This window comes from Dipodomys merriami, unplaced genomic scaffold (genome assembly GCF_024711535.1).
Source record: "Dipodomys merriami isolate MVZ:Mamm:240054 unplaced genomic scaffold, mDipMer1.0.p SCAF_33, whole genome shotgun sequence".
In the NCBI taxonomy this organism is placed as follows: domain Eukaryota; kingdom Metazoa; phylum Chordata; class Mammalia; order Rodentia; family Heteromyidae; genus Dipodomys; species Dipodomys merriami.
This window is the reverse complement of record NW_027204826.1, coordinates 14,853,865-14,877,334: the sequence shown is the minus strand read 5'-3', so window position 1 is coordinate 14,877,334 and position 23,470 is coordinate 14,853,865. Positions and strand designations below refer to the sequence as shown.

The 23,470-nt window shown below is 51.3% G+C and overlaps 1 protein-coding gene across 2 annotated transcripts in view; it reads left to right on the top strand.

Annotated features, from left to right (window-relative positions):
• Positions 1-23,470, top strand: part of Slco3a1 (solute carrier organic anion transporter family member 3A1) — a 125,864-nt gene that overhangs the window by 19,334 nt on the left and 83,060 nt on the right. For both annotated transcript variants that reach the window (XM_070043188.1, XM_070043187.1), the window contains exon 2: positions 16,425-16,890. In XM_070043188.1, coding sequence (XP_069899289.1) covers positions 16,425-16,890 — 466 coding nt within the window. The remainder of the gene's footprint in view (positions 1-16,424; positions 16,891-23,470) is intronic.

The following is a 23,470-nucleotide window of genomic DNA, read 5'->3' as shown; positions in this document are numbered from 1 at the left end:
TTGCACTTAGGAAGCGAGAATGATTTGCTTGTCTCCCCTCCTCCGGCATGAACCCGCTTCAGAAATCACAGCTCTTGGCGTAGACACAATCACAGCCCACACGTGTGTTGGGCAAGGCCCGGGTCTAGAAACCCACCCACCAGACGCACTTTGTCTGGGAGCGCACACGTTGGGTACTTAGGACTGAGCGGTGGGAGGGCCCGTTCCTTCCTGGAGGCGCCCTTCCCAAAGGCGGCCATGTCACCTGATGCCCCCCCCCCCCAGCTCACAAGAGAGCTCCTCTGAAGTATGGATCGCCTGGGCCTGGGCCCTCGGCCTTCGCCCACCAGGCAGGCGCCTCTGTGTCACTTACAGCCGGAGCTGCTTGCTGTCTTTTTGTTTTAAAGCAACCATCTGCATTTCTCACTTTGAAGTACATTAGTTGCTATGGAAACGGGATGTCATTGGTGGGGGGGGGTAGTAATAATGTCCATAAGGACACTATAAAATCGTTTTATTTAGTGGCTTAGAGTTGATACGGCGCTGGTGTGGGGAGTAAGGGCATCGCAGAGGTGGCCCGCCTCTGCCATGGTGGTTGGTGGTCTGCATGCACCTGTTTGGGAGCTGAGGGAAACGATGGCTGGGTATTTCAAAGAATAGAGCTGGCCACCCGTGGCCGAGATCTGAGGATCATAGTTCAAAGCCAGCCTAGGCAGGGAAGTCCAGGAGACTCTTATCTCCAATAAACTACTCAGAAAAAAGCCAGAAGTGGTGCTGTGGCTCAAGTAGTAGAGCGCCAGCCTTGAGCACAAAGAGGCTCAAGGACAGAGCCCTGGCCCAGGGTTCAAGCTCCAGGACCAGCAAAATAAATAAATAAATAATAAAGGAGAGAAAAAAGAAGATCAGAGGGTTGATGGGTAATTGTCCCAGCAGCCCCGCTCCCCGGTTCCTCAGGACTGGGCTGGCTTAGTGTGTAGTTTGCAACAAGCCACCCATTCCCCTCCCCCCAAACTGCTCTTGAGGACCAGCCTCTGGCCCAGTGATGCACATTCTAGATTGTTCTGACATGCAGCCAGATTCTCCACGCGGTCCCTGAAGACCTCACAGGCTTCGGATGGGGGACCAGTGTTGGTACAGGGAGGTGAGTGGGGGCTGCAGTGGGCGGCCGGCCAGCCTCCCCTTCCATTGCCTCTCTTTTGGTGGAAAGCGTGCACATGAGTGTGTGCGTGCCCACACCCGCACGGCCCTCTCTGATTCTCTTAATTCGTCACTGTGGAGTCTGCGTGTAGAGACACGGGCAACGATGAGAAACCACGCAGAGGGCTCCTCCATGCTCACCCCCCACCCCACCCCACCCCGTCCTGCCCAGGGCTGACCCCTGGCAAGGCTCAGGAAGTCGGCACTGCTTCTGTCCTTTTTGCTTTTGCTACTGTCTGGCCTGGGCCCGGCCTGGACTGCAGTCCTACATGGGCCTTCCCGTGTTACCGGAAGGACACGCACAGGCCCCAGGCCTGGCTTGTTGCTTGAGATGCGGGGGAGGGCGGGGGTGTTTGCTTGGCCTGTCCTTAGAACCATGATCTTCTTCACCTCAGCCTGCTAAGTCGCCGGGATTACAGGTGTGAGCCACTGCGCCCGTTCCACAATCTCCCCTTTTCATCCCAAATGGCAACACGTCATGCGGGCCTCACTTCCACTGGGGCCCAAGAAGGTTTTGCCTCCCAAGCCCTCTGTCCCGAGGCTTCCCATCCCCTCCTGTGGGGTTCATCCCCATCAGCTGACACGGCATGAGATGCCAGAAACCCCGGCTCCTGTATAGAAACCACTCTCGAGTGGGATCCGTGAGGCTGCATCCTGTGTGGCTCTCTCATTCTGATTTTAGGGCCCCCGTGTTCTTCCACATCCCGCCCCGCCCCACCCCTTCCATCTTGTGTCTCCTTCTCCTCAGCAGCCATTTCCACAGGGAGTTCAGCTCAGTTGTTCATGATCGTCTCATTTTCTGCCGTTTCACGCTCTTCAAGAGGCCGTGGGTGATAAATTCCAGGTTGCAATTTATAATCCTTGGTAATGGCTTGCAGATCACCCCCGGGAATCATTTCCTGTGTTTGTTTTTTGTTTTTTTGACTGGTCTGTGTGCTAGAACCTGGGGCTGCGGGCTCACTTATGAGGGGAGTCCGAATCCCACACCCGGGGCCGGGCACTGCGGAAGGCATTTCAGACATGGTCTGCTTCGTCTTCACCCTGGGCACCCCAAGTAAAAAATTCGAGGGGGACCAGACTCACAGAAAAGTCCGGCCTGCCCTGAAGCTTTATCACCATCCCATCAGACAACAGTCGAAATACTAGTAATAAAAATGACAGAGCTAGCGCTGGGTATGGTGTTGCATGCCTGTAATCCCAGCTACTTGAGAGACAGAAGGAGGAGGATAACAGTCCAATTTTAGCCCGGAAGCGAAAGTGCAAGACCCTGTCTGACAAATAAGCGAAAGGAAAATGGGGTTGGAGGAACGGCCCCAGTGGTAGACCTAGCCTGCCTAGCAGCACAAGGCGTTTCAACTGCAGTACCAGAGAAAAGTGAAGGAAATGATAAGACTTATAATTCCCTCTCACACTGTTCTAACAGTCTTTATCTGGAGTAATCTGTTGAATCCTTTCGAAACCCCTGCAAGTTGAAGAGGATTCTTGCCACGATTAGACGAGGAACTCCAGGTCCCAACGATCAAGCAATGGTCCCCCTACAACCCAGCTCCAACACGGAAGTCCCGACATCAAACGCAGACATTCCGACCCCAGGACCTTTTTTTTATTAATAATTATAATAAGGAAGAAAAGAAAACTTAGGATCAAGGCACTATTGATTACTGCAACAGAGGTGATGTAAATCCCTGAGGTCAGCAGTTACAGAATGTTGATGTTTCTAGCATTCATTCAGTGGAGTTTGAGTGATTTTTCACCGCACGATGATTCAATGCTGGTTTTAACTGTGACATCTCCTCTCCTGCATCATGCAAAGGATTTGTTGAGATTGAGCGTTTTTTTTTTGTTTGTTTGTTGGGTTTTTTTGGAAGGCCTCATCTTCACCAAATCCTGTGATGAAAATTTTCATGGATTACCTCATGTGACTACCAAAGACCTTCTTCTCTTCTTCCTCTTCCTCCTTACTTCCTCTTCCTTTTCCTCTTTGACTCATCTTCCTCCTTCTCCTCTTCCTCCTCTTTCTCCTCCTCCTCTTCTTCCTTGTTTCCTTTCTCTTCTTTTTCTTCCTCCTTTATGTTTCTTCTCCTTTCCTTCCTCCTCTTCTCTTTCTCTTCCCTCTCCTTTTTCTTTTCCATTTCCTCTCCTTCCTCCCTCTTATCTTCCTCTCTCTCCTTTTCTTCTTCCTCCTCTTCTTATTTTTGCAGTGCTTGGGGTTGAACTAAGGCCTTCTGCATGCTAGGCAACGGCTCTACCTCTTGAGCCACCCCCTCCCCCAGGGTTTTAGCTTTCATTTTTGTTTCTCGGATACGGTCTTGTGCTGTCTTTCTCCAGTCTGATCTTGGGCCATGATCTCCTCACCACCCGAGTAGCTAGGACCGTACATGCACGCCAAGACACAGGGCTTTTCCTTTGAGGTGGGGTCTCGCTGACTTTTGCCCCAGGTGATCTCGAGTTACCATTCTCCTGTCTCTGCTTCTCAAGAAACTGGGACTGCAGACCTGCACAGCTGCACCAGACGTGGGCAAGCTGAGCTCCTGGCAGTTAGTTCAGCCTCCATCTCGAGTACTGAATCTTAGCAGCCGGGGGCGGGGGGGGGGGCTGGTGGGTTCCCCTGACCCTTCATCTCTCTGAGCCTCTCTTTCTGTATCTCTAAACTGAAGTTAGCAACGCCGGGCCGGGCTGCCCTTGGTGCTGTGGCAGAGCGAAGGCAGAGCTGGCTGCCTGGCGGTCAGGAGCCGGAAGGAAGTCAGTATTTCCGGTTGGGGACAGTGCAGGGGGGCGGGGAGGGCACAGGTCTGTGGGGTGGGGCTGATCCGGGACTGAGGCACACTGCTGGAGCTCTGCTCCCTCCTGCCCATCCCCGATCCTGTGCTTCTTGGCTCCGGAAACGGACTGTGTGCGTTCACCCTGCTCTCCATTCCCTGACTGTCACAGTCTGACCTTCAGGTGATCGCCAGAGCTCTCAGTGTGACTTAGGAGGCAGATGGTGTGGACTCCAGTCCCCGCTCCTCTTTGGACCTTGGGCACAGGGCACCTCTGTTCCTCACATGCAAAGCAGAGACAGCACTTATCTAGACTGATGAGTCTTTATGCAGCTCCCCCCGTAATAACTGATCAATAAAAAGCACTTGTATTCATGTAAGCCACAACCGGCACTCCAACTCTGTACAGCTAAAGAGGGCACAGATGGACCTTTTTGGGTCTTGTTTGTTTGTTTGTTTTTGCTGTTACTGGGGCTTGAACTCAGGGGCCTGGGCACTGTCCTTGAGCCTCTTTGTGCTCAAGGCTAGCACTCTACCACTTGAACCATGATGCTACTTCCAGCTTTTTCCATGTAGTAGTTTTTATCGGAGATAAGAGTCTCACAGACTTTCCTTCCCCAGGCTGGCTTTGAACCGCCATCCCCAGGTCTCAGCCTCCTGAGTAGCTAGGATGACAGGCGTGAGCCACCGGTACCTGACTATAGATGATCCTTTGCACCCAGAAGATTATTTTTTTTTCTTTCCCCAGAGACCCATGTCCCATAGATAAACATAAGCTCTAAATTGTCACCAGAAGAAGACTGGCAGCGGGGGGCCTGGGAGGGGGGGCTGGGAGGGGGCCTTCTGGAACCTGGGGTGCTCTCGCCATACTTTATGGGCCCCACAGAGCCTGGTACGCCCCTGCTGTCAGTGCCCAAGGAAGCTGATTGCAGCTCCTCAACTCCTGGGGTCTCTGGTCCTGAGTTCCTGCTGTCTGCCTTATATCCTAGAGCCCGCCTGGCTATGAGCTCATGCAGTTAGCCTGAGACCCGAGGCCTGCAGAAGCACAGCGCTGGCTGGCTCGGGTGCACTTACGGTACTGGTGTGGAGACCCTCCATGCAAAGCCTGCTGCCCAGGACCGCAAAGAGCACGGTAGTTGCACCCGGAAGCTGCCCTTTCCCACATGTGTAATGGCCATGCGCTGAGGGGCTTCTCCTGCGAGGAAAAAGTCACCCGCCTTAGTAGTCCCAGCTCTTGGGACAGAGAGGTAGAGGACGGCAAGTTCCAGACCAGCCTGGGTGACAAAATCAGACCCTGTCTCAAGCGAAACAAAATGACAGAATGAAACAAGGCGGGTCTTACTTTGTACCTACATACATGGATGTATACGTCTATTTGTGTGTTATCGGTGCAATGTATGTATATGTGTATATATGTATATATATAATTTATACATTGGCCACTTGCCCAGACCATGCAGGTGAAAGTCTCTGGGTGTTTGTTCTTTCTCCTTAGGTTGTTTGCACGATTTCCTTTTGCATCATTTTGCAATGGTTGCTACCCTCTGACATCTAGTTTCTAAGTGAAATGCTGTTCGCCCCGAGCGATTTCCTGTTCCATTCAGAATAACTTACTTGAAGGGAAATATCGCCTCTTGCTTCCCCAAATCACCCAGTCCAGGAAGTTTTGTCTCTTTCTTGCTAGAAATGAAACATGGGGCCCAGCTGGACCCCCCCCCCACCTCCATCCAGCCCTGGGGAATTGTTCCTCCAAAGGCAGGTAACTGTAAAGGAATGCAGGAGTCTTTGTCCTCCAAGGAATTTCTGGGCGGTGCTTGTTTATGGGCGCTGCTGCATTCCCCTGCCAGGAGCTCTCCTTCTAGTGGCTTCCAGGTGTGGAGAGCTCTTGCCGCCACCAGGCCCCGGTCCTGGCTGACTGTGCCACGGAGCTAAGTCCCCTGTGAGCCCTCATCTCCTCAGATACAAAATGGCTGTGGCAGTGTGTGCGTGTGTGTTTGTGAGATAATAATAGGATCTTCGTTGTGTAGCTAATTCACAAGTGAAGTGGGTCCCTGGCTCTCTGTCCGGATGGGTATAAGAGATCCAGTCTCCAGAGGCTGGAGCTTGTGCTGTGCTAGGCCGCTTGGCATCCCCGCCCGCCTCTTTCCCGTGTCTCCTGGGGACAGATTTCCTGGGCAATTATTTCCCGGCCTGTGGCAGTGCGTGGGACCATCAGCTTCCAATCCAATCACTAGAGCTGTATTTGAGGAAAAGGAATTCACATGTTAAAGAGGAGCCTGGAGCGTATCAGCCTGTATCTACCTGGGGCTAGCAGCACAACCCTTCCTTCCTGACACAGGTGGGAGGGCAGAAATGAGACTCCATCCTGGGGAAATGTTAACCCTTTCAGCTGAAGGAAGTTGGGCTCCGAAGCCCCGCCTCTTGGGTGGGGGGGCGGTCTTTGTGAGCCAGGACTTGGTAAAGCATTTGTCAGGAAGTTTAGTCCACAGCTATGACTGCCCAGGGAAACTGTGAACCCAGCTGTTTGGACATGAGCCGACTCGCCTGCAGAGCAGGGGCTCTGTCAACCAAATTGATCACCCAGGGCCCGGACAGAAGGTGCAACAGAGGCTAGATCCCTATGGAAGCGTTCATGTCAACGCAAATCACATTTGATTACCAGGAGAACATTCCGGTGGCTTGTCATCTGCTTGCTCAGCCAATGTCATTGATTCATGACACTTCAAGGATTTCTAATAACCTGCTTTGTTGTTGTTGTTGTTTCTTGTTCTTTTCTTCCTCCTCCTCCTCCTCCTCTTCAATTTCTCTCTCTATTCTTTTTCTTTTTTTTTGGTCCGTCATGGGGCTTGAACTCTGGGCCTGGGCGCTGTCCCTCAGCTCTTCAGCTCAAGGCTAGCGCTCTACCATTTCAGCCACAGCGCCACTTCCAGTTTTCTGGTGAGATAGGAGTCTCACGGACTTTCCTGCCCGGGCTGGCTTTGGAGCCATGATCCTCAGATCTCAGCCTCCTGAGTAGCTAGGATGACAGGCGTGAGCCACCGGCGTCCGGGGCTCTCTCTCTATTCTTGTTTAAGTAGTTGTACAAAGGGGTTTCAGTTCAACATGACAGTTCGGGAGTACAGTGTCTCTTGATCAGTGTCACCCCTCTCTCTCCCAATTCAAATGACAGGAAGTATTGGAGCTAGTTTCCTGACTTCCTCCAGTCTAAACATTCAAGGTTATGGCCCTGTGTAGCCAGCTCCGTTTTTCTTCTGTCTCATCTTTCCAGTTCCCAAGGGCAGTGGGTATTTATCATTACAGATTATTAAGTTACCATGTGGGGGTTTTGCATTTTTATTGCGTTCCTTGTTTCTGACAAACGCAAATCCTCCCTTCAGAGTCTATATAGACTTATTTTTCTAAGTCAGTACACAAGGGGGTGAGGGGAGGGGAGAAAGAACTGTCTCCACCCCGGTCAGAGTGGCCCAGTGTCAGCCCAAGCACTTACAGACGCTCAGCCTGCTCCTGGCTTTTGTTCCTAGGAGGAAGACTCGAGTTTTCCAGTGCCCAGTGTTTGTTTTTCTCTCTGGTTGGCTTCCATTTATGGAATGAGGGCAGACTCCAGAGATAAGTGGCTAAGAGGAAAATTCCAACTAGACAACATCAAGCAGAAACAACAGGCAGGGCTTCAACAAGCCCTTGATGAAATACTGTCATTTCATAAGAGGGCTTGGGGCGTCATGCTTCTGGCCTAAGAATTAACGCCCTATCAGCCGGTTCTTTTCCTAATCCCTGTGACAGAGCTCCCAAAACTTCTTTGTGCCAACAAAATGGAAGATTTCTGGTCCACTCCCAGTTGCTTCCCTGTGGGGTGGCTGCAGGCAGGAAGGTCGGGAGGAGACGCTCTTTATCTGGAGGGGTGCTCTGCCCAGTGAGACTGGAGGAGACCTTACGTAAGTTGTTAATCATCGGAGCGTGTCGGATCTTGTAAGAAAACAGCCATAATCGTGCTTGCACCGTGTCTTTCTGACACCAGCCAGGAGTCTGCTGAGATGTATCACAGGGTCAGAAGACAGACTGTCCTGGTTCAAATCCAGCTGTGTGATCTTAGAGAAGATACGTAACTTAGCTCTGGCCTTTTCGTCTCCTCTGGGAAATGGAAACAGAAACGGCGTCCTGAGTAGCTGGGAGTGGTGAAAATTCACAAGGGATGACAGATTCCTGCCACTCTGTCTGTCCTTGTTTATTTATTTATTCATTTTTTAATGTCCTGCTTTTTAAACAAGGCAGAAATCAACGGGACGTTGAAAGTTGCAGGAAGGATCATATCCTGGTGTTGTGCGTTGGTTGGAGGCTCCCCGAGTCTGGCTGCCCCTCCACGCCCAAGGTGGCGCGGATGGTCTGTAAACACTGTGGCAGGTGTTCTGCCCACCGAAACAATGCCACCAGTGTCTTCCTCGCAGAGTCACCCTGCCTGGCCGCCTGCCGCCCAGAGGATCTTGTTTGTTCCCATGCGTGAGGCTGAGCTGGCCCCAGAAGCCCCGGCTTTGTGACAGGACATTCAGATAGATGTCCAGGGCCCATAACCTTCTCACCGTACCGGGTCTGCCTTGTACCCAGGAAGTTTGTCTACCATGTCTGGACAGAGGGACAGAATTCAGGATGTGGCTGAAGGGAGAAAGCATGTCTCACCTCTACCTCCCTGAGCACCCGGGATGGGCAGTGGTTGCACTGTGGGGAATGGTCACTGGAGGGAAGGAGGGAGAAGGCAGGTTACCTGTGCCCCACTCATGTGTCCTAAGATGTCATGGCTGGCCGTGGGAGACTTGTTCAGAAAATAACAGCGTTAGCAGGCGTGGAGATGGTGGGGATGGTTCACTCCCAGATTCATGGCTACTTGAGAGGCTGAGAATGAGAAGTTCCTGGTTCAAGGCTAGATAGGCCAGAGAAGTTCATAAAACCTCAACTCTGAGCCAGGCCCGGCGGCTATGCCTCCCATCCTCAGCCTCCCGGGAGACTCAGGTTGGGAGAATTAACAGTACGAGGCCAGTACAGGCAGAAATGTCTGAGACTCCATCTCCACAGAGTGAATCTGGGTGTCCTAGTGCATGCATGCCCATCATCCCTGCTACAAGAAGAAGCCCCAAAAGAGATGGGTCTTGCTCCAAGCCTACACCTGAACAAGAAGCCAGCCCTTATCTTTAAACTATCTAATGAAAGAGGTCGGAGCCCTGGCAGTCGGGAGAGCACCAGCCGGTGAGCGAAAGCATTGGGTACCGAGTTCAAGTCCCAACCTTGGACAAAAAGAAAAAAAAAGGAAAAAAGTGAAAGACAAGTTGGAGGCACGGCTCTGTAGGTGCCCGGGAGAGCGGTTGGTGGATTCCATTGGTTCGAGCTGCCTAGAAGTTTCTAGAAAGCAAAGTGTGTGGCCGTTATCCTGCAGACTTGTGATCACGGGGCCATCACGTGGGCTCAGAAGCCGGTAATTCAGAACAAGGGAAGTTGAAGATTCTTCGGAGGTCCCCGGGGTTGTGGGATGGGCAGGCTGAAGCTGGGAGGGGGGTGGGGGAGACACTGAGCTGGAGCAGGGAAAGCCTGACTCTGGACAGGGAATGGTATGTCCTGTGGCTGAGTTCCCGGCGGTGCTGATGTGGGGAAGGTGTCTCTTTCCACGCTGCTGATTTCGTAAGCTCCGAGTCAGAAGGAGCCCGGGTGACCCAGTTCACGTTCAAGGGCGCAGGCTCTCCCGCGGCACGTACCTGGGGCCCCATCCATCACCCCACCAGGCTCCCTGCCCAACGCCTGAGCCCCGTACCCACACAGCCGAGCGCCACCTCACCCATCCCACGCCACTCGGCAGCCATTTCCATGCCCAAGTCACAAATGCCTTGTTCTGCGCAGCCCAGGGGAGACGCAACGCCGGGGTTCTCACAGCTGTCTTCCCAGAAAGTGCATTTCCTTTGACGTTTGCAGATATTGCTACCACCTCCCCCGGCCCGCCCGTGCAGCTCCCCCCCCCCCAGCTTCTGCGAGACACAGACATCTCATGTCTGTCGTCATCGCCCTCCTCCCAGGCCTGGCTCCCATCTCTCTGCCCCCACCTCGGAGGCCATCGGAGGCCAGTGTGGAGGGCCCGATGGTGCTCTCGTTTGTAAATGGCGATTGGATGTTTAGATGGAGACAAGAGGCTTCTCCTTCACGTAAGTGTGAAGGCCCCGGTGTTCTCCCCAATCCACCGGTGAGGTGAAGTCGATGAGCGTTCCACTGGAAGCATTCACATTTGGCAAGGAGGAGGAAACTGGGGGGGAGGGAGGAAGAATCTAGATGCTCCTTGGGGTGACAATGGAAAGGTCACAGGACACCTGTGGTTGTACTCCGTCATCTTATACACCCACCTGCTAGAAATAATGCCCGGAAGAAACCCAGGGTGGGGTAGAGCAGAGGCCAGGCGAGCTTCCCCGGCTCATCTCCTCTCCGTCCCCCCCATCAGCTCTGATACCTCGTGCACTGCCCCACCAGACACACAGATGTGTGCTCAGCCAGGTCTCGGGGCACCGTCCAGTCCCCTTCTACGTCTGCACTCGGTGGGTGCTAATCAAGTTAGAAACACAGGCCGCCACCGTGACAGTCCGTTCTCAAACGTCCATCCCTGCAGAAGCTTCATCGAAGCCCTCGTTTCCAACAGTCCCTGACCCAGCCTCTCATTAGGCAACCTGCCCGCCTTCTTCACAGACCCGTGCCTTTTCTGGATGCTTCCTATAAGTGGGGGAGTCACACAAGCTATCTCTTGGTAACTGTGTCTCATTCTGGAAGTTCATCTATGTGTCTACATGGTCTGTGTCAGGTCATTGCTGAATACCGTCCCTTGGCATTGGAGTTTAGTGGATAATGGACTTACAGGGTTCCATGGGCTTTAGAGTTATGGGTCGGTCACCATTTGTTTCTCCATTGCTGGTGAGGGACACGCAGGTGCTTTCCAGTTTGGGGTTATTAGGAGACTGCTGCTGCTGTTTGATGTCTTGGTGTGAAAGTGTGCTTTGTGTGGGTCCTGTGGTCAGTTTATGTTGAACTTTTTAAGAACATGATCAACAGTTTTCCAAAGTGACTGTGAGTATTTATCTGTTTCGGTTTTGGTTTTGGTCATGGGGCTTGAACTCAGGGCCTGAACACTATCTCTGAGCTTTTTCACTTAAGTCAAGCGCTCTACCACTTGGAGCCACAGCACCCCTTTCAATTTTCTGGTTGTTCACTGGAGATAAGAGTCTCACAGACTTTCCTGCCTGGGCTGGCTTCAGACCACAGTCCTCACATCTCAGCCTCCTAAATAGCTAGGATGACAGGTGTGAGCTACCAGTACACAGCAGTATTTTATCTCTTACACTCTCATTTATGCTGTTTGTTTCTTAGTGGCTGGGTAGTGGTATCTCACTGTGACTTTTATTTGCATTTCCCTAAGACTAATGATGCTAAGAAGCTATTCAAATACTTAGACATTTGTGTGTCTACTTTGGTAAAATAGCTATTCAAATTAGTTGCCCCTTAAAAAAAAAAAGAGAACCAACATGAAGTGTTTATCATTTTCTTATTGAGTTGAAAGACTGGTAGGTAAAGTTTTTGTTCGTCTTTGTCCTTACCAAATTTCTGTCTAGTTGTTTTTCTCAGTTATCAATAGGATGTTGATCTCACTCATTAGTTAGGCCGAGTTGTCTATTTCTTCCTTCATTTTGCCAGTCTTTGCTTTCTGTGTTTTAGAGCTGGGTCATTAGGTGGATGTGGCTTAGTGTACACCTGCCGTTCTGTGATTGACTTCATGCCTTAGGTCTCCTATTCCTCCACTCATTTCTTCTTTTGGACCCTCCCCTTCCCTGTTTTGTGTTAAATGTTTTTTGGTGCTTCCTTCATTCTTTGTTTCCTTCTGCCTTAAATTATTAGTGACTACAGGTAAGATATGGGTCTTAAATTCTCAAAAATCAACTTCAGATCAGGACTGGCTGAATGTCTATAGATACAGAAACTCTCTCCAGCTCCAGGTCCTGCTCTCCTTTGTATATTCCGTCTGCACATGCAATGGTTGCAGTGTGTATGCAATCACATGCCTTTAAAAGAAGCTAAAAAAGAGGGGGAAAAAACCCTAACATTTATACAGCCTTCATAGAGACAGATGAGTCCCTGTCAGTACTGAAGGGATTCTTTTGTAGGCTTTTGCAGGAAGGGCTGAGGGTGAGTGCTTTGTCTTTCTTTTCTACCGCCATCATCCCCTAGCCTTCATTTTCAAATGATGGTTTTGTTGTTGAATATATATGACTTGGTTGATTGGCAGGGCTCGGGTTGGTGGGTAGGTACATGTTTCTACCAATTCCTGGCCCACATTGCTTCTCATAAAATGTCTGCTGTCACTCTTCTTGAGGATTCCTGGTTCTGGCTATGTAGAATTACCCTGCTGACCTGTGGGGGGAAGGAAGGGGTTCAGAACTTGTTCCTGATCCTCAATCTGTTGCATGCTTTTAGTTGATTTCCAGCATCTTTTTTTTTTTTTTTAACAGTTGCTTTTGGACAGTTTGCTCCAGTCCTATCATGATTTCTTGAAAGGGGGATTTGCCGGGCTTTTCCTACTGTGCCACGGAACCATGTTTTCCTTTTACCACCTCCTGGAAAGGAGAACTTGTATGACGGTTTAACAGTGTGGATTAAGCCTGGTGCCAGTGACTCACGTCTGTCATCCTAGCTACTCAGGAGGCTGAGATCTGAGGATCACAGTTCAAAGCCAGCCCAGGCAGGAATGTCTATGAGAATATCTCCAATGAACCATCAGAAAACTGGAAGTGGAGCTGTGGCTCAAGTGGTAGAGTGCTCACCTTGAGCTGAAGAGCTGAGGGACGGCACCCAGGCCCAGGGTGGACTTTGACTCCAAGTTTCTGGATTTGAATCCTATCCCTGCCTTTGGCTGGCTGCAAGATCTTGGGCAAATAAGTAGACTTTGAACAAATGATTTAAAACCTCTAGGCCTCTGCTGCCTCCTGTGTAGCTTGGACCGTGACAAGCATCTCTCCCTAAGGTCGAGGTTCTGAAGGTGAAGTGGGCTAAAGTGGGCAGGAAACATGACCCGCACAGGGCACTGTAAATGCTGAATTCACAGCACTTTCTGCTGACTCCGCCAGGGCAGAGGCCATATCTTCTCAAACATCAGAACCCCTGCCTCCCATCCGTGACCCGGCACCTGTGCACACAGCCAGTTTGTCCTCTTCCCCGCTGCTCATCTTTGCTAAGTGACCTTGACCTTCAGGAGGATGCTGGCAGCAGTCAGAGGGCCTGTGGGTACAGGGAGAAGACGTGGGGGCTCCAGCAGCAGGTGGTGATGGTGGCGCCTGGGTCGAGGAGAAAGGCCATTAACGTCCCCCTGTTTCCGGCTCTCCCAGCAACTGTCTACAAGGCCACAGGCCACCCACAGGCCACATTGGATAGAGAGCAGATCTGCACACTTGCATTTTTGAGCCGTTAATGAACACAGTCATGGCTCTCTCAGATATTCCCTGGCCGCCAAATCCTCCACTTCCCCGGAGCAGGCCTGTCTCACATGCTGAGGGAGGGAGAGAGGGCCGTCGGATGGAACGTTGGCTCCTTGGAAGGCTGGGGAATGAGAAAGATCTGGGCCAGTGTAGCAAAATACAAATAGAGGCGTGTGCACACGAGAGGCCAGATGGGCAGAGTAAGCGTGGATCACGGCAGTGACGAGTGAGAAGAAAGTCTTCAGTGACCAGGACACACAGGATAGGAGAGGTATCTGTGCCAAGGAGAGGCAGCCCTTTGCTCGCACAGCCATTCCCCCTTCTTCTGCTAGGGCTTCTCTCCTCCAGCTAACACAGGAAGGGGCTCCATCATCGCATTCGTTACCCATGTCATTTCTTCTTTGTTCAGTGACAGAAAATATTTTTGTTGTTGTTGTTGGTGGTGGTGGTGGTGGTGGTCATGGGGCTTGAACTTGGGACCTCGGTGCTGTCCCTGGGCTCTTTTTGCTCAAGGCGAGCACTCTACCATGTGAGCTGCAGCACCACATTCTGTTTTCTGGTGGTTCACTGGAGATAAGAGTCTCACGGGCTTTTCTGCCCCGGCTGGCTTTGAACCATGATCTTCAGATCTCAGCCTCCTGAGTCTCTAGGATGACAGACATGAGCCACTAGCACAGGCAGCCTTTTGGTCTTTATGTGGGCATGTGTTGGTATAGCTTGATCTTGTGCATCCCAGAATTGGTAAAACCTGGCTGTTTTACTTTGGAGGGAGCGTCTGCTGTTCTCCTACCCAGGGCAGGCAGTGCTGGATGGAAAATCAGGGGATTTTTCTGTCACTTACACACAATGTGCTTCTTCACTCCTGACCGATGTTCCTTCCAGCACACCTCAGGGAACAGGCTAGGCCGACAGCAGCACTTGGGCAGTGATGGCTGGCTAGCTAGCGGTCTTGTACTTGCCCCACAGTGTGTCTCTGGTGCAGCTGAGGGCATTTTGTACCTGAGATATATGGAAATAATAATGGCAGGCCAGCTGGCCGGGTGAGAGACACATGCCGGTGTGCACAGGCCGAGGAAGCATCACGTGGTGTGTGTGTGTGTGTGTGTGTGGCTGTTTCTCTTCACAGTCTTGACACCAAAATTAGACTTCTGTATGCTTCTGGCAGCTTTTTCATATATTTTTTTTTAATGCTGCATTACGGAGTGTTGCTTGTTCTGACCTGTTTATCTTTACACCTGTATGGACAAGCCTCAGTGATCATATTGTTCTCTTGGTAGCTTGTGTGCGAAGTTCAGCATCCAAAAGAGGGGTGCAGCGTGCTCTGGTGTTCAGGATTAATTCGTTCTTGAGGAATTGATAGATCATGATTCGGGAACCCCGCTCCATACAGGAAATTTGTAAGCAGCTTGCTCCTGTGAAATTAGGCGTAGAATTTGAAGGTCAAGGGGGTAAAAAAAAAATTAACATCTTAACCCCACGACTCCAGCATGGCCATCGAGTTAAGAGGTAGAGGTGTGAGGTTCTTAATAAGAAAGTAGAAAGGGAAACACAGTTCAACCTGGATTTCAGGGGACCGTGGGGGGGGGATAAAGAAAGTTACCATAATAAGCAGAGTTTTGATTTAAAGCATCATCTCAACCTTAAGCTGACACTCTTGAAAGTAGACGTACTTTTTTTTTTTTCCATGAGGGATACTTTGGTTTTCTTTAAAAAACAATTTCCAGGGTCAGCAATTGATCTCACACACACACACACACACACACACACACACACACACACACACACACACCACACACACACACACACACACACACACAGCGTCCACCTGGCCCCTCTGCCTCGGCAGAGGGTGAGCTGGAGATCTGAGCCCTCCATGCGGTTTCCTCATTCTGCCACCTGTAGTTTTTCCTACCAGGGGCCTCCTCAAAATCTGCCCTGCACTCGCCTCGCAGCCAGACTGCTCGGGTGGGAACCTCACTCGGCTTGAGGTCTGCTCCGGCTGTCCCCTCGGCCTGAGCTGCTCTTCCCTGCGGGATGAGAGTCAGCCTCCCCTGCGGCTCTCCCGGGACAGGGACAAGTGTCTCGCTGTCATAGGCCTCCCGGGGAACCTGCAGATGAGAGAGGGGAGTGGCGTCATCTCTAGGAAGTGGCAGCTTCTCTAGGAAGCCTGCAGTAGCACCTCTACCCTGTCCCTGTCCCGAGGCAGCTGTGTGGAGGTTGCATCCCCAGGCAGGGCTTCACCTGACTTCCTGTCCGGTGACTCACCCGCTTCTCCCTCCTTTCTCATCGTTGTCTTGGGTTTTGCAGGGCAAACAGCAGCTGCTCAGTAAATATTTGTTAGATAGAAAGTGGACAAGAATACGGAGGTGGGGGAGGTGGGGAAAATATTCCACTGTTGGGGGGGGGGGTGAAGGAGGGTCCTTGGCAGGTCTCCGGTATGTGTGCTTACCTGGTGTAGAAATTTCCAGAAGGAGGCGGAGCTTGAGACCATCTTCTCTTAGCACCGTCATCCACTTTGCAGCTTGGGTTTTGGCTGGATCTTCATTATTTTCCTCAGGTAGATTCTAGGCGGTCACAGCCTTGATCCAGACAGCCTGTACTTTGGGGGAGTTAGGACCTTGTATGGGGGCGGGGGTAGGGGTAAGATGGAAGCACTTGGAATTGTGCACCAGGGTGCCAGGCTTATTTATTGAGATGTGTGTGCTAGGGTGTGGGGTCTCCTTAACTTTTTGCCTGGGCTGTCCTTGAACCAACCATCCATCCATCTATTTCCTGAGTAGCTGGGATCACAGGTATATGCCACCAGGCCCAGTGGTTTTTGACAACATACGCATTAATTGTTATCCTCGTTGAGTAGCGGTATGAGGGGCTTAACACCCTCCTGTCCGTACAGGGGGCTCGGTGCTTCTCGGTGTCCTGGGTGAGGGGAGGGAGGGCTGGAGGGAGCAGTCTCAGGGTACGCCCCTCAGTGCTGGGGGCCTTGACTTTCTCTCTCTACCCTCAGGTGAGCGTGCTGACCACCCTGGAGCGCAGGTTCAACCTGCAGAGCGCGGACGTGGGCGTGATCGCCAGCAGCTTCGAGATCGGGAACCTGGCGCTGATCCTGTTCGTGAGCTACTTCGGGGCGCGGGGTCACCGGCCGCGCCTCATCGGCTGCGGCGGCATTGTGATGGCACTGGGCGCCCTGCTGTCGGCGCTGCCCGAGTTCCTCACCCACCAGTACAAGTACGAGGCGGGCGAGCTGCGCTGGGGCGCCGAGGGCCGCGACGTGTGCGCCCCCAACGCCTCCAGGGGACCCCCCGGGCCCGCCCCGGACCTCATCTGCCGCAACCGGACGGCCACCAACATGATGTACCTGCTGCTCATCGGGGCGCAGGTGCTGCTGGGCATCGGTGCTACCCCTGTGCAGCCCCTGGGCGTGTCCTACATCGACGACCACGTGCGCAGGAAGGACTCCTCGCTCTACATAGGTACGGGGAGCCTGGCGGGGAGGGCAGGGGAGCCTGGGCTGGGGCCGTGTGCAATTAGCACATGCCCAGGTGCCAAGGGGAAAAGCATCTGGAGGATTCCAGGAAACACTGCCACACACCTGTGCTGGGTGTGGGGGTGTGGTGGACCCAGGGGGCAAACAAAATTGCCCCCTCAGGGAAAAAAAAATCTCCCCGGTGTGTTCTCCTGGTGGTCAAAACTTGAAGCTCACTGCGCTCCAGTCTGAACGGCCCTTGTCTGGGCAGTTTCTGGTGTGAGGTGTGCCTGGAATTTTTAGGCACCAGGATGGATTTGGGGTGGGGGGGGTCTACACAGCAGAGGGGAAAACAATCTGGAACAGTCCTCTGGCCACTGTGCTTCCCGAGATCAGGACTGTACGCTTGTAGGGCAGCATTTTGGTGGCTCATTCCCAACCTGTAACTTCCGATAATGTTTGAGTGAGGAAGGAAAGGGCAACCCACAGAGGAAGAAATGAAGTCTGTGCGCAGGTGTAAAATAGTACTCTGGCACCCTTGCCCTCTGTGATACGTTATACTGGGAAGATAAGCACGTCAGGTTGCTGTGTGTGGACTCCATGGCTGGCCTTCCTCCAGTAGGGCCGGCCCACCCGGCATTTGCAGCACAGATGTGGTAATGATGCTTCTGCTCCCTGTCGCTGTTGGGTTGCTCTAATGCTGAGCACTGAGCCCTGAAATAAAAAAGTCACCCACCGCTGGGGAAGGTCTGTGCCTCCCTTAAAAAGAGTGCCTTGAGGTAGAAGTTAATTATAACACACAGGTTTAAGTTTAAATAGAATTTGAATCCCAAGTGACATGAGTTTTCTGCACCATGTTGGAGCAGGAATAGCAAAGAGCTGGTCTTGCTCTTGTCTTCCTGTGGAGTTGATTGCTTTTTGCTTTTCTTTTTGTGCCAGGATTGGGGCTTGAACTCAGGGCCTGGGTGTGCTGTTTTTCTGTGCAAGGCTGGAACTCTTACTGTTTACGCTACAGCTCCACCTCCAGCTTTCTGTGGTTCATTGGAGAGAAGAGCCTTACAGACTTTCCTACTGGAGCTGATGCTCAGATCTCAGCCTCATGAGGAGTAGCTAGGATTACGGGTGTGAGCCGCTGGTGCTGGGCTTGGTGCTGGGCTTAGAGTTGACTTCTTTGCTGACGATGTTGTTTCAGCTCTCTGTGACAGCAGGCCATGGGTGACAAGATGAAGAGAATGTGGATCTTCATCTCACTGTACCCCACCTATGGACAAAGGCAAAAATGCCCGGTCCCTCCCCCTAAAAGTTAGGGGCTCCTATTGTGTCTCAGGGTGACTGATGGAGTTAAGATGATCATTTGCCTTTGTTGCTGTTAAAACGTCAATGAGAGTCAAGACCATGTGAGTGTGTCACAGACCAGGCCATGGACTAGGCCTACCATAAAAATAGTCTCGCATGTGCAGCCAGATAATTGGCCTGTGGTGCTGAGAGATGTCCCCTAGACCTGGGGCAGACTGATAAATCAGAGCTCAGGGAAGGAACTGAGGGCTGAATCTCTGACCTCTTGTCTTGTCTCTGATACTAGAATCAAATCAAAAGGAAACCTCTCTCCACAATGGAGGCTACGTCACCAGGGCTTGGGGGCTTCTGTTGGCAGTCTTCTTCTAGAAGATTCCCTGATGAATCGGTCTGTGGTGTTTTCCCAATCAGGTGGGGCTTGGTTTGTGTGTTCAAAGCCTCAGCCGTCCGAGGCCCGGCAGCTCCTGAATTCTCTCTGACCTTCTTGAATTCCTAGTTCTGCCTGGCCCAGTAGATACCTGCACGGCTCTGGTCTTGATGTAGTCCTGCACACGGCTGTCCTGAGTCCCTCCATAATCGTTTTGGAGAACAGAGCAATCCTTCCGCACAGATTGGCCTCTCTAGGTGGCTTGTTAATTCTATGACTGGTTAGAATTCTCCTGGAAAACTTTTTTTGTTTTGTTTTGTTTTTCCTAAAAAGACCATAGCATGTACAGAGAAAACTGGGCTCCTGCATTTCTTACAGGGCTATGAAAGCCAGGGGTGATGGAGTGAACGTTTGGGCCTCATTGGACGCCAATTCCAGAAGCCACTTAACTTGGCTTCGGGAAGTACTTGGGGACTTACGCTGGGACGGAGGGTGAGCGCTAGGGCAGGGAGTGAGGCACCACCACCACCATTACCACTACCACCCATTCCAGCTCCTTCAAAATTGGGTCCCCAGGCTGCTGCGTGAGGCTGAATGAGCAGTGGAAAGAGGGAGGATCACAGGCTTGTCCTCCGCATGTGACCTTTGCTGTGTTGGCCGGCGGGGAGAATTGGCCATGCAGGCCTTTCAGAAGCAAGCTGGGAGTTCCTGTGAGGCGGCTCTTTCTTTGTGGCCCAGTCCCGGGCACGCTCCTGGATTGCCCATGGCGGGGGGGCTCTCTGGCTGCCCCCAGTGTGAAGAGGGAACTCATTGACAAGTGACAACACTGGCTGAACGGGGACCGGGCCGTGCTGGCAGGCGGCTCAGCACGGCGCTGCCAGAGCTCAGCCTCCCAGGGTGGCCGGATAATGACCCGGGGTGGCGCGTGGCACTTTTGTTCCCAGAGGGACGGAATGAACCCCGTGGTGGCAGAATCCATTGGGTCCCCTGCTGAGGTCCAAGAATTGGCTGTTTGGGAGTCCGGTCACGTCTCCAGCCCTCGTGTTGTGACTTCGCATCAGCCCCTGTTTTCTTAGTTGTCTTTTGTTTGTCCAAGTGCAAACTACAACTTTCTCTTCCCTCCCCCTCCTCTTCCCAAAGTCTGAGTGTGTGTGTTGTTGGGGCGGGCGGGGGGCGGGGGGAGAGATACTGTCATAGACTTACTTCACTGCATTCTTTCAATAGCCACATCCCTTGGTTCTGGCCTTTTTCTTTGTGTTGTTGTTTGAAAGAAGAGGTGGCAACGATGTTTCAAATAATGTCATTCCTTGTTGAAAAGTATTATACATTTATTATTGACAATTTTACTTTATTTACTTTATTTTATTTATTTATTTTTGGTCTGTCTTGGGGCCTGGGCGCTGTCCCTGAGCTCTTTCACTCAAAGCTAGTGCTCTACCCACTTTGAGCCACAGAGCCACTTCTGGTTTTCTGGTGGGTCATTAGAGATAAGAGTCTCACGGACTTTCCTCTCCCAGCCCTCACCCCAAATGCCTTCAAACCGAGATCCTCAGCTCTCAGCCTCCTGAGTAATTAGGATGACAGGTGTACAGGATTACAGTAGTTAGGATTCCTGGTGCCCAGCTGAAGAGAACGTCTTGGTGAGGTTGCGAGCCGGGAGTTAGACATCTGGCAATGCACTTGATTACCTGGTGCACAGGACACAGCTCCAAGCTGAGTGGCAGATGCATTATCCACAGACGTGTCGTGTTTACTTTGTCATTTATACTGAAGCCTGGAGCAGCCCTTCATGTTCCAGATAATGATGAAAAAAAAAAAAAGAATTATTCTCACATTTCAGCCATCAAATGTTTGTTTCCGAACAAAGGTCGTAAGAAAAGCAGTCAAGCAACCAAAGAGAACCACATTTCTCTTCAGATCCCTGAGAGCAAAAAGTCCTTTGGCTACTGATGAGTTTTTTTAAACTATATTATTACTTGAACTTGACGTTGGGTAAAAATGTGGTTGTTGTTATCACTCCAAAGAGTTGACGGGTATGGAGCGATTGCATGGTGACAGTAGTCCTTTGGGAGACAGAAAATGAAAGGGCCGTTCCTCCTGAGAGCCAGCAGAGCTCATTAAATTCCTGCACTGTCAGTGATGTTAAAGACGCCGGAGGGCCGAGCTCCAGGCCCTGATCCCGGCTGCCGGGTGCGTGCCAGGTCGGTGTGGTCCCAGTGTGAGCGGGCCCCGCCCTGGGAACCTTGCCCTTGGCTCCCATTGGCTTTTCCATGTTGCCTGGGCTCGTAGCTGCTCCCATCCCCCGGCAGCTGCTCATCACTTACGTCCTGTGGTTCACAGAGTCCATGCAGGGCTCCCTGTCTGTGACCTTGGCCGCTTCACCTTGGGCCCTGGAGCCCAGTACTTTCAAGAGTTGAATCCTCAGCCCTCTCATAGACCCTGGTGTATCACATGAGTTGCCAGTCATCTGGAGTTCATTGTCAGTGAAATGAGGCTGGGCTTCCTCTTATACATCCCTAAGCATTAAGCAGTGGATACATGACCCTTAAGCATTGAATGTTAGGTCCATGACCTCTAAGACCTGAATCGTATGTCCTCGGTCCCTGAGCATGGAGCAGTGTGCTGTCAGTATTATATACATGGTCCCTAAGCACTGGATAGTAGTGTGTGTACATATATGTGTATATGTGTGTGTATACATATATATACTGTGTACATATATGTGTATATATGTATATACACACACATACATATATATCTACACACACATACATACTCCAGTCCTGGGGCTTGAACTCAGGGCCTGGGCACTCACTGTCCCTAAGCTTCTTCTGCTCAAGGCTAGCACACTACCACTTGAGCCACAGCACCACTTCTGCCTTTTTCTGTTTATGTGGCATTGAGGAATCAAACCCAGGCCTTCATGTGTGCTAGGCAAGCACTCTACCAGTAGACCACATTCCCCACCCTGTAGATAACTGATTTTTTTGGTGTAATTTTGAATTAAAGTTGTTTTTTTTTTTTTGTCAGTTGTGGGACTTGAACTCAGGATCTGGGGAGCTGTCCCTGAGTTTCTTTGTGCTCAAGGTTAGTACTCTACCAATTGAGCCACAGCTCCACTTCCAAACCTGTATTTTTAAAAGTCAGTTTTCACCTTTTCAGGTTAAATATCCTTTATCTGAAGTGCTCAGAGCTAAAGTATCTCAGATTTCAGTCTTTCAAATATTTGAAATATATTTGCAATGAGCATTACTAATCTGGAAAAAGAAGTCCAAAACCTAGAACATTCCAAAACCTACAGCTTTTTGAGCAACAACATGATGCTTAAAAAGTTGGCTCACATCTGTAATCCTAGCCACTCAGGAGGCTGAAATCTGAGAATCGCAGTTCAAAGGCAGCCTGTGCAGGAAAGTCTGTGAGATTCTTATCTCCAGTTAACCACCAGAAAACCGGAAGTGGTGCTTTGGCTCAAGTGGCAGAACTCTTGCCTTGAGCTGAAGGAAGAGCTCAGGGACAGCGCCCAAGCCCAGAGTTCAAGCCCCACAACTGACCAAAAATAAAGTTTCTGATTTTGAAGCTTGCCAAACTTTGCCTTTCAGACTAAGGATCTCAGGCCTATTACCAATGCTAGACTCCCTTGTATATAATTGTATCATATTTAGTCACTCTAGACAGGCTGGGATTTTCTGGCTGAACTTTTTAGGTGATAAATGGTCCACATTTGCTCAAAACTTCCAGAGCTCTGGTTGGTTCTGAGAGATTCAGTGTGAACTGAAAACCAGTCAGCTGGTATGGCCCTGACTCTTTCCAGAAGATCATGAATGAGGCTCGAGGGTGGGGTACAGACAGCTGTGCGTGGGCTCTGTGAAGGGAAGGTAGTCCTAAGAGCAGAGCAAAGCCGACTGGGAGCTTCAGGCAACCCATGGAACATGCTCCGTCCTGGCTGATTCATGGCTCACTGGGATGCTCACTGGAAATCCCTCTATCGAGTAGACAGAAGGACCAGCTGAATGCGGTCTCCCAACCCTTTGTGGATCAACACCACTAGCATGCACTTTGGATTATTTTTCCCCCAATGTGACTGGCCAACTTTACAGACCTTGCCCGCCAGAGTCGTCACAAAGAAATGAAACAAAAACCAAATGCCACTGCCAGAATCTGGCGTTTTCTGCTGTGACTTGGAATCATGAGGCACTGGGTTAACAGGGAAGGGGGCTGGGCGCTGCACAAGCCCAGGACTTCCCCTGGCAGGAATCAGGGAACACTTGTTCCTGATAGACCCCTTCCATGCTATTCGAGCTGACCCTCCCCCCACCCCCCCCCCCCGGATATTACATTATAAAACCAGGAATCTCTGAAAGGAAAAGAAAACCATTCCCTCCCCCCCTTCCCTCCAAGCTAAAGATGACCACATAAATCATGTTCGCAATCCCCTTGGGTGAATGTTAAAATGGAGACACCAAAACCATTTGGGATGGCCTGAGATGGATGGACACAGGCTTATGGTGCACAGCGCTGCTGCCGTACAGCTGACTTGGGTGAAGATGCGTACGAAGGAGTTTCTTTCCCGAAGAACAAGGGCTCATCTTCAACACCACCCCCTTCCCGCACCTGACTACTGAATGCAGACTCATTTCTTTCAACTGCCACCCAGCTGTTCTTAAATAAAGAAGCTTGTGAGACAGTCCCCCACCCCACCCCCCATGTTGGTTTGTTTCTGGATGGTTCGCTTTTCTGAGAATAGTGCTGATTTTATCTTCCTGGTGTTCATTTTACCTCCGAGGAGCATTCTGTGACCATAGGTGGAGGGCAGGGTTTGGAGGTTGTGGGGAGGAATTTGACTTGCTCTTCTTAGCACTGAGGTTTGAGGTTAATACCCTTCCTCTTCGTTGGTTAAGGCAGTTCGTTTCCAGAATGGCCTGTA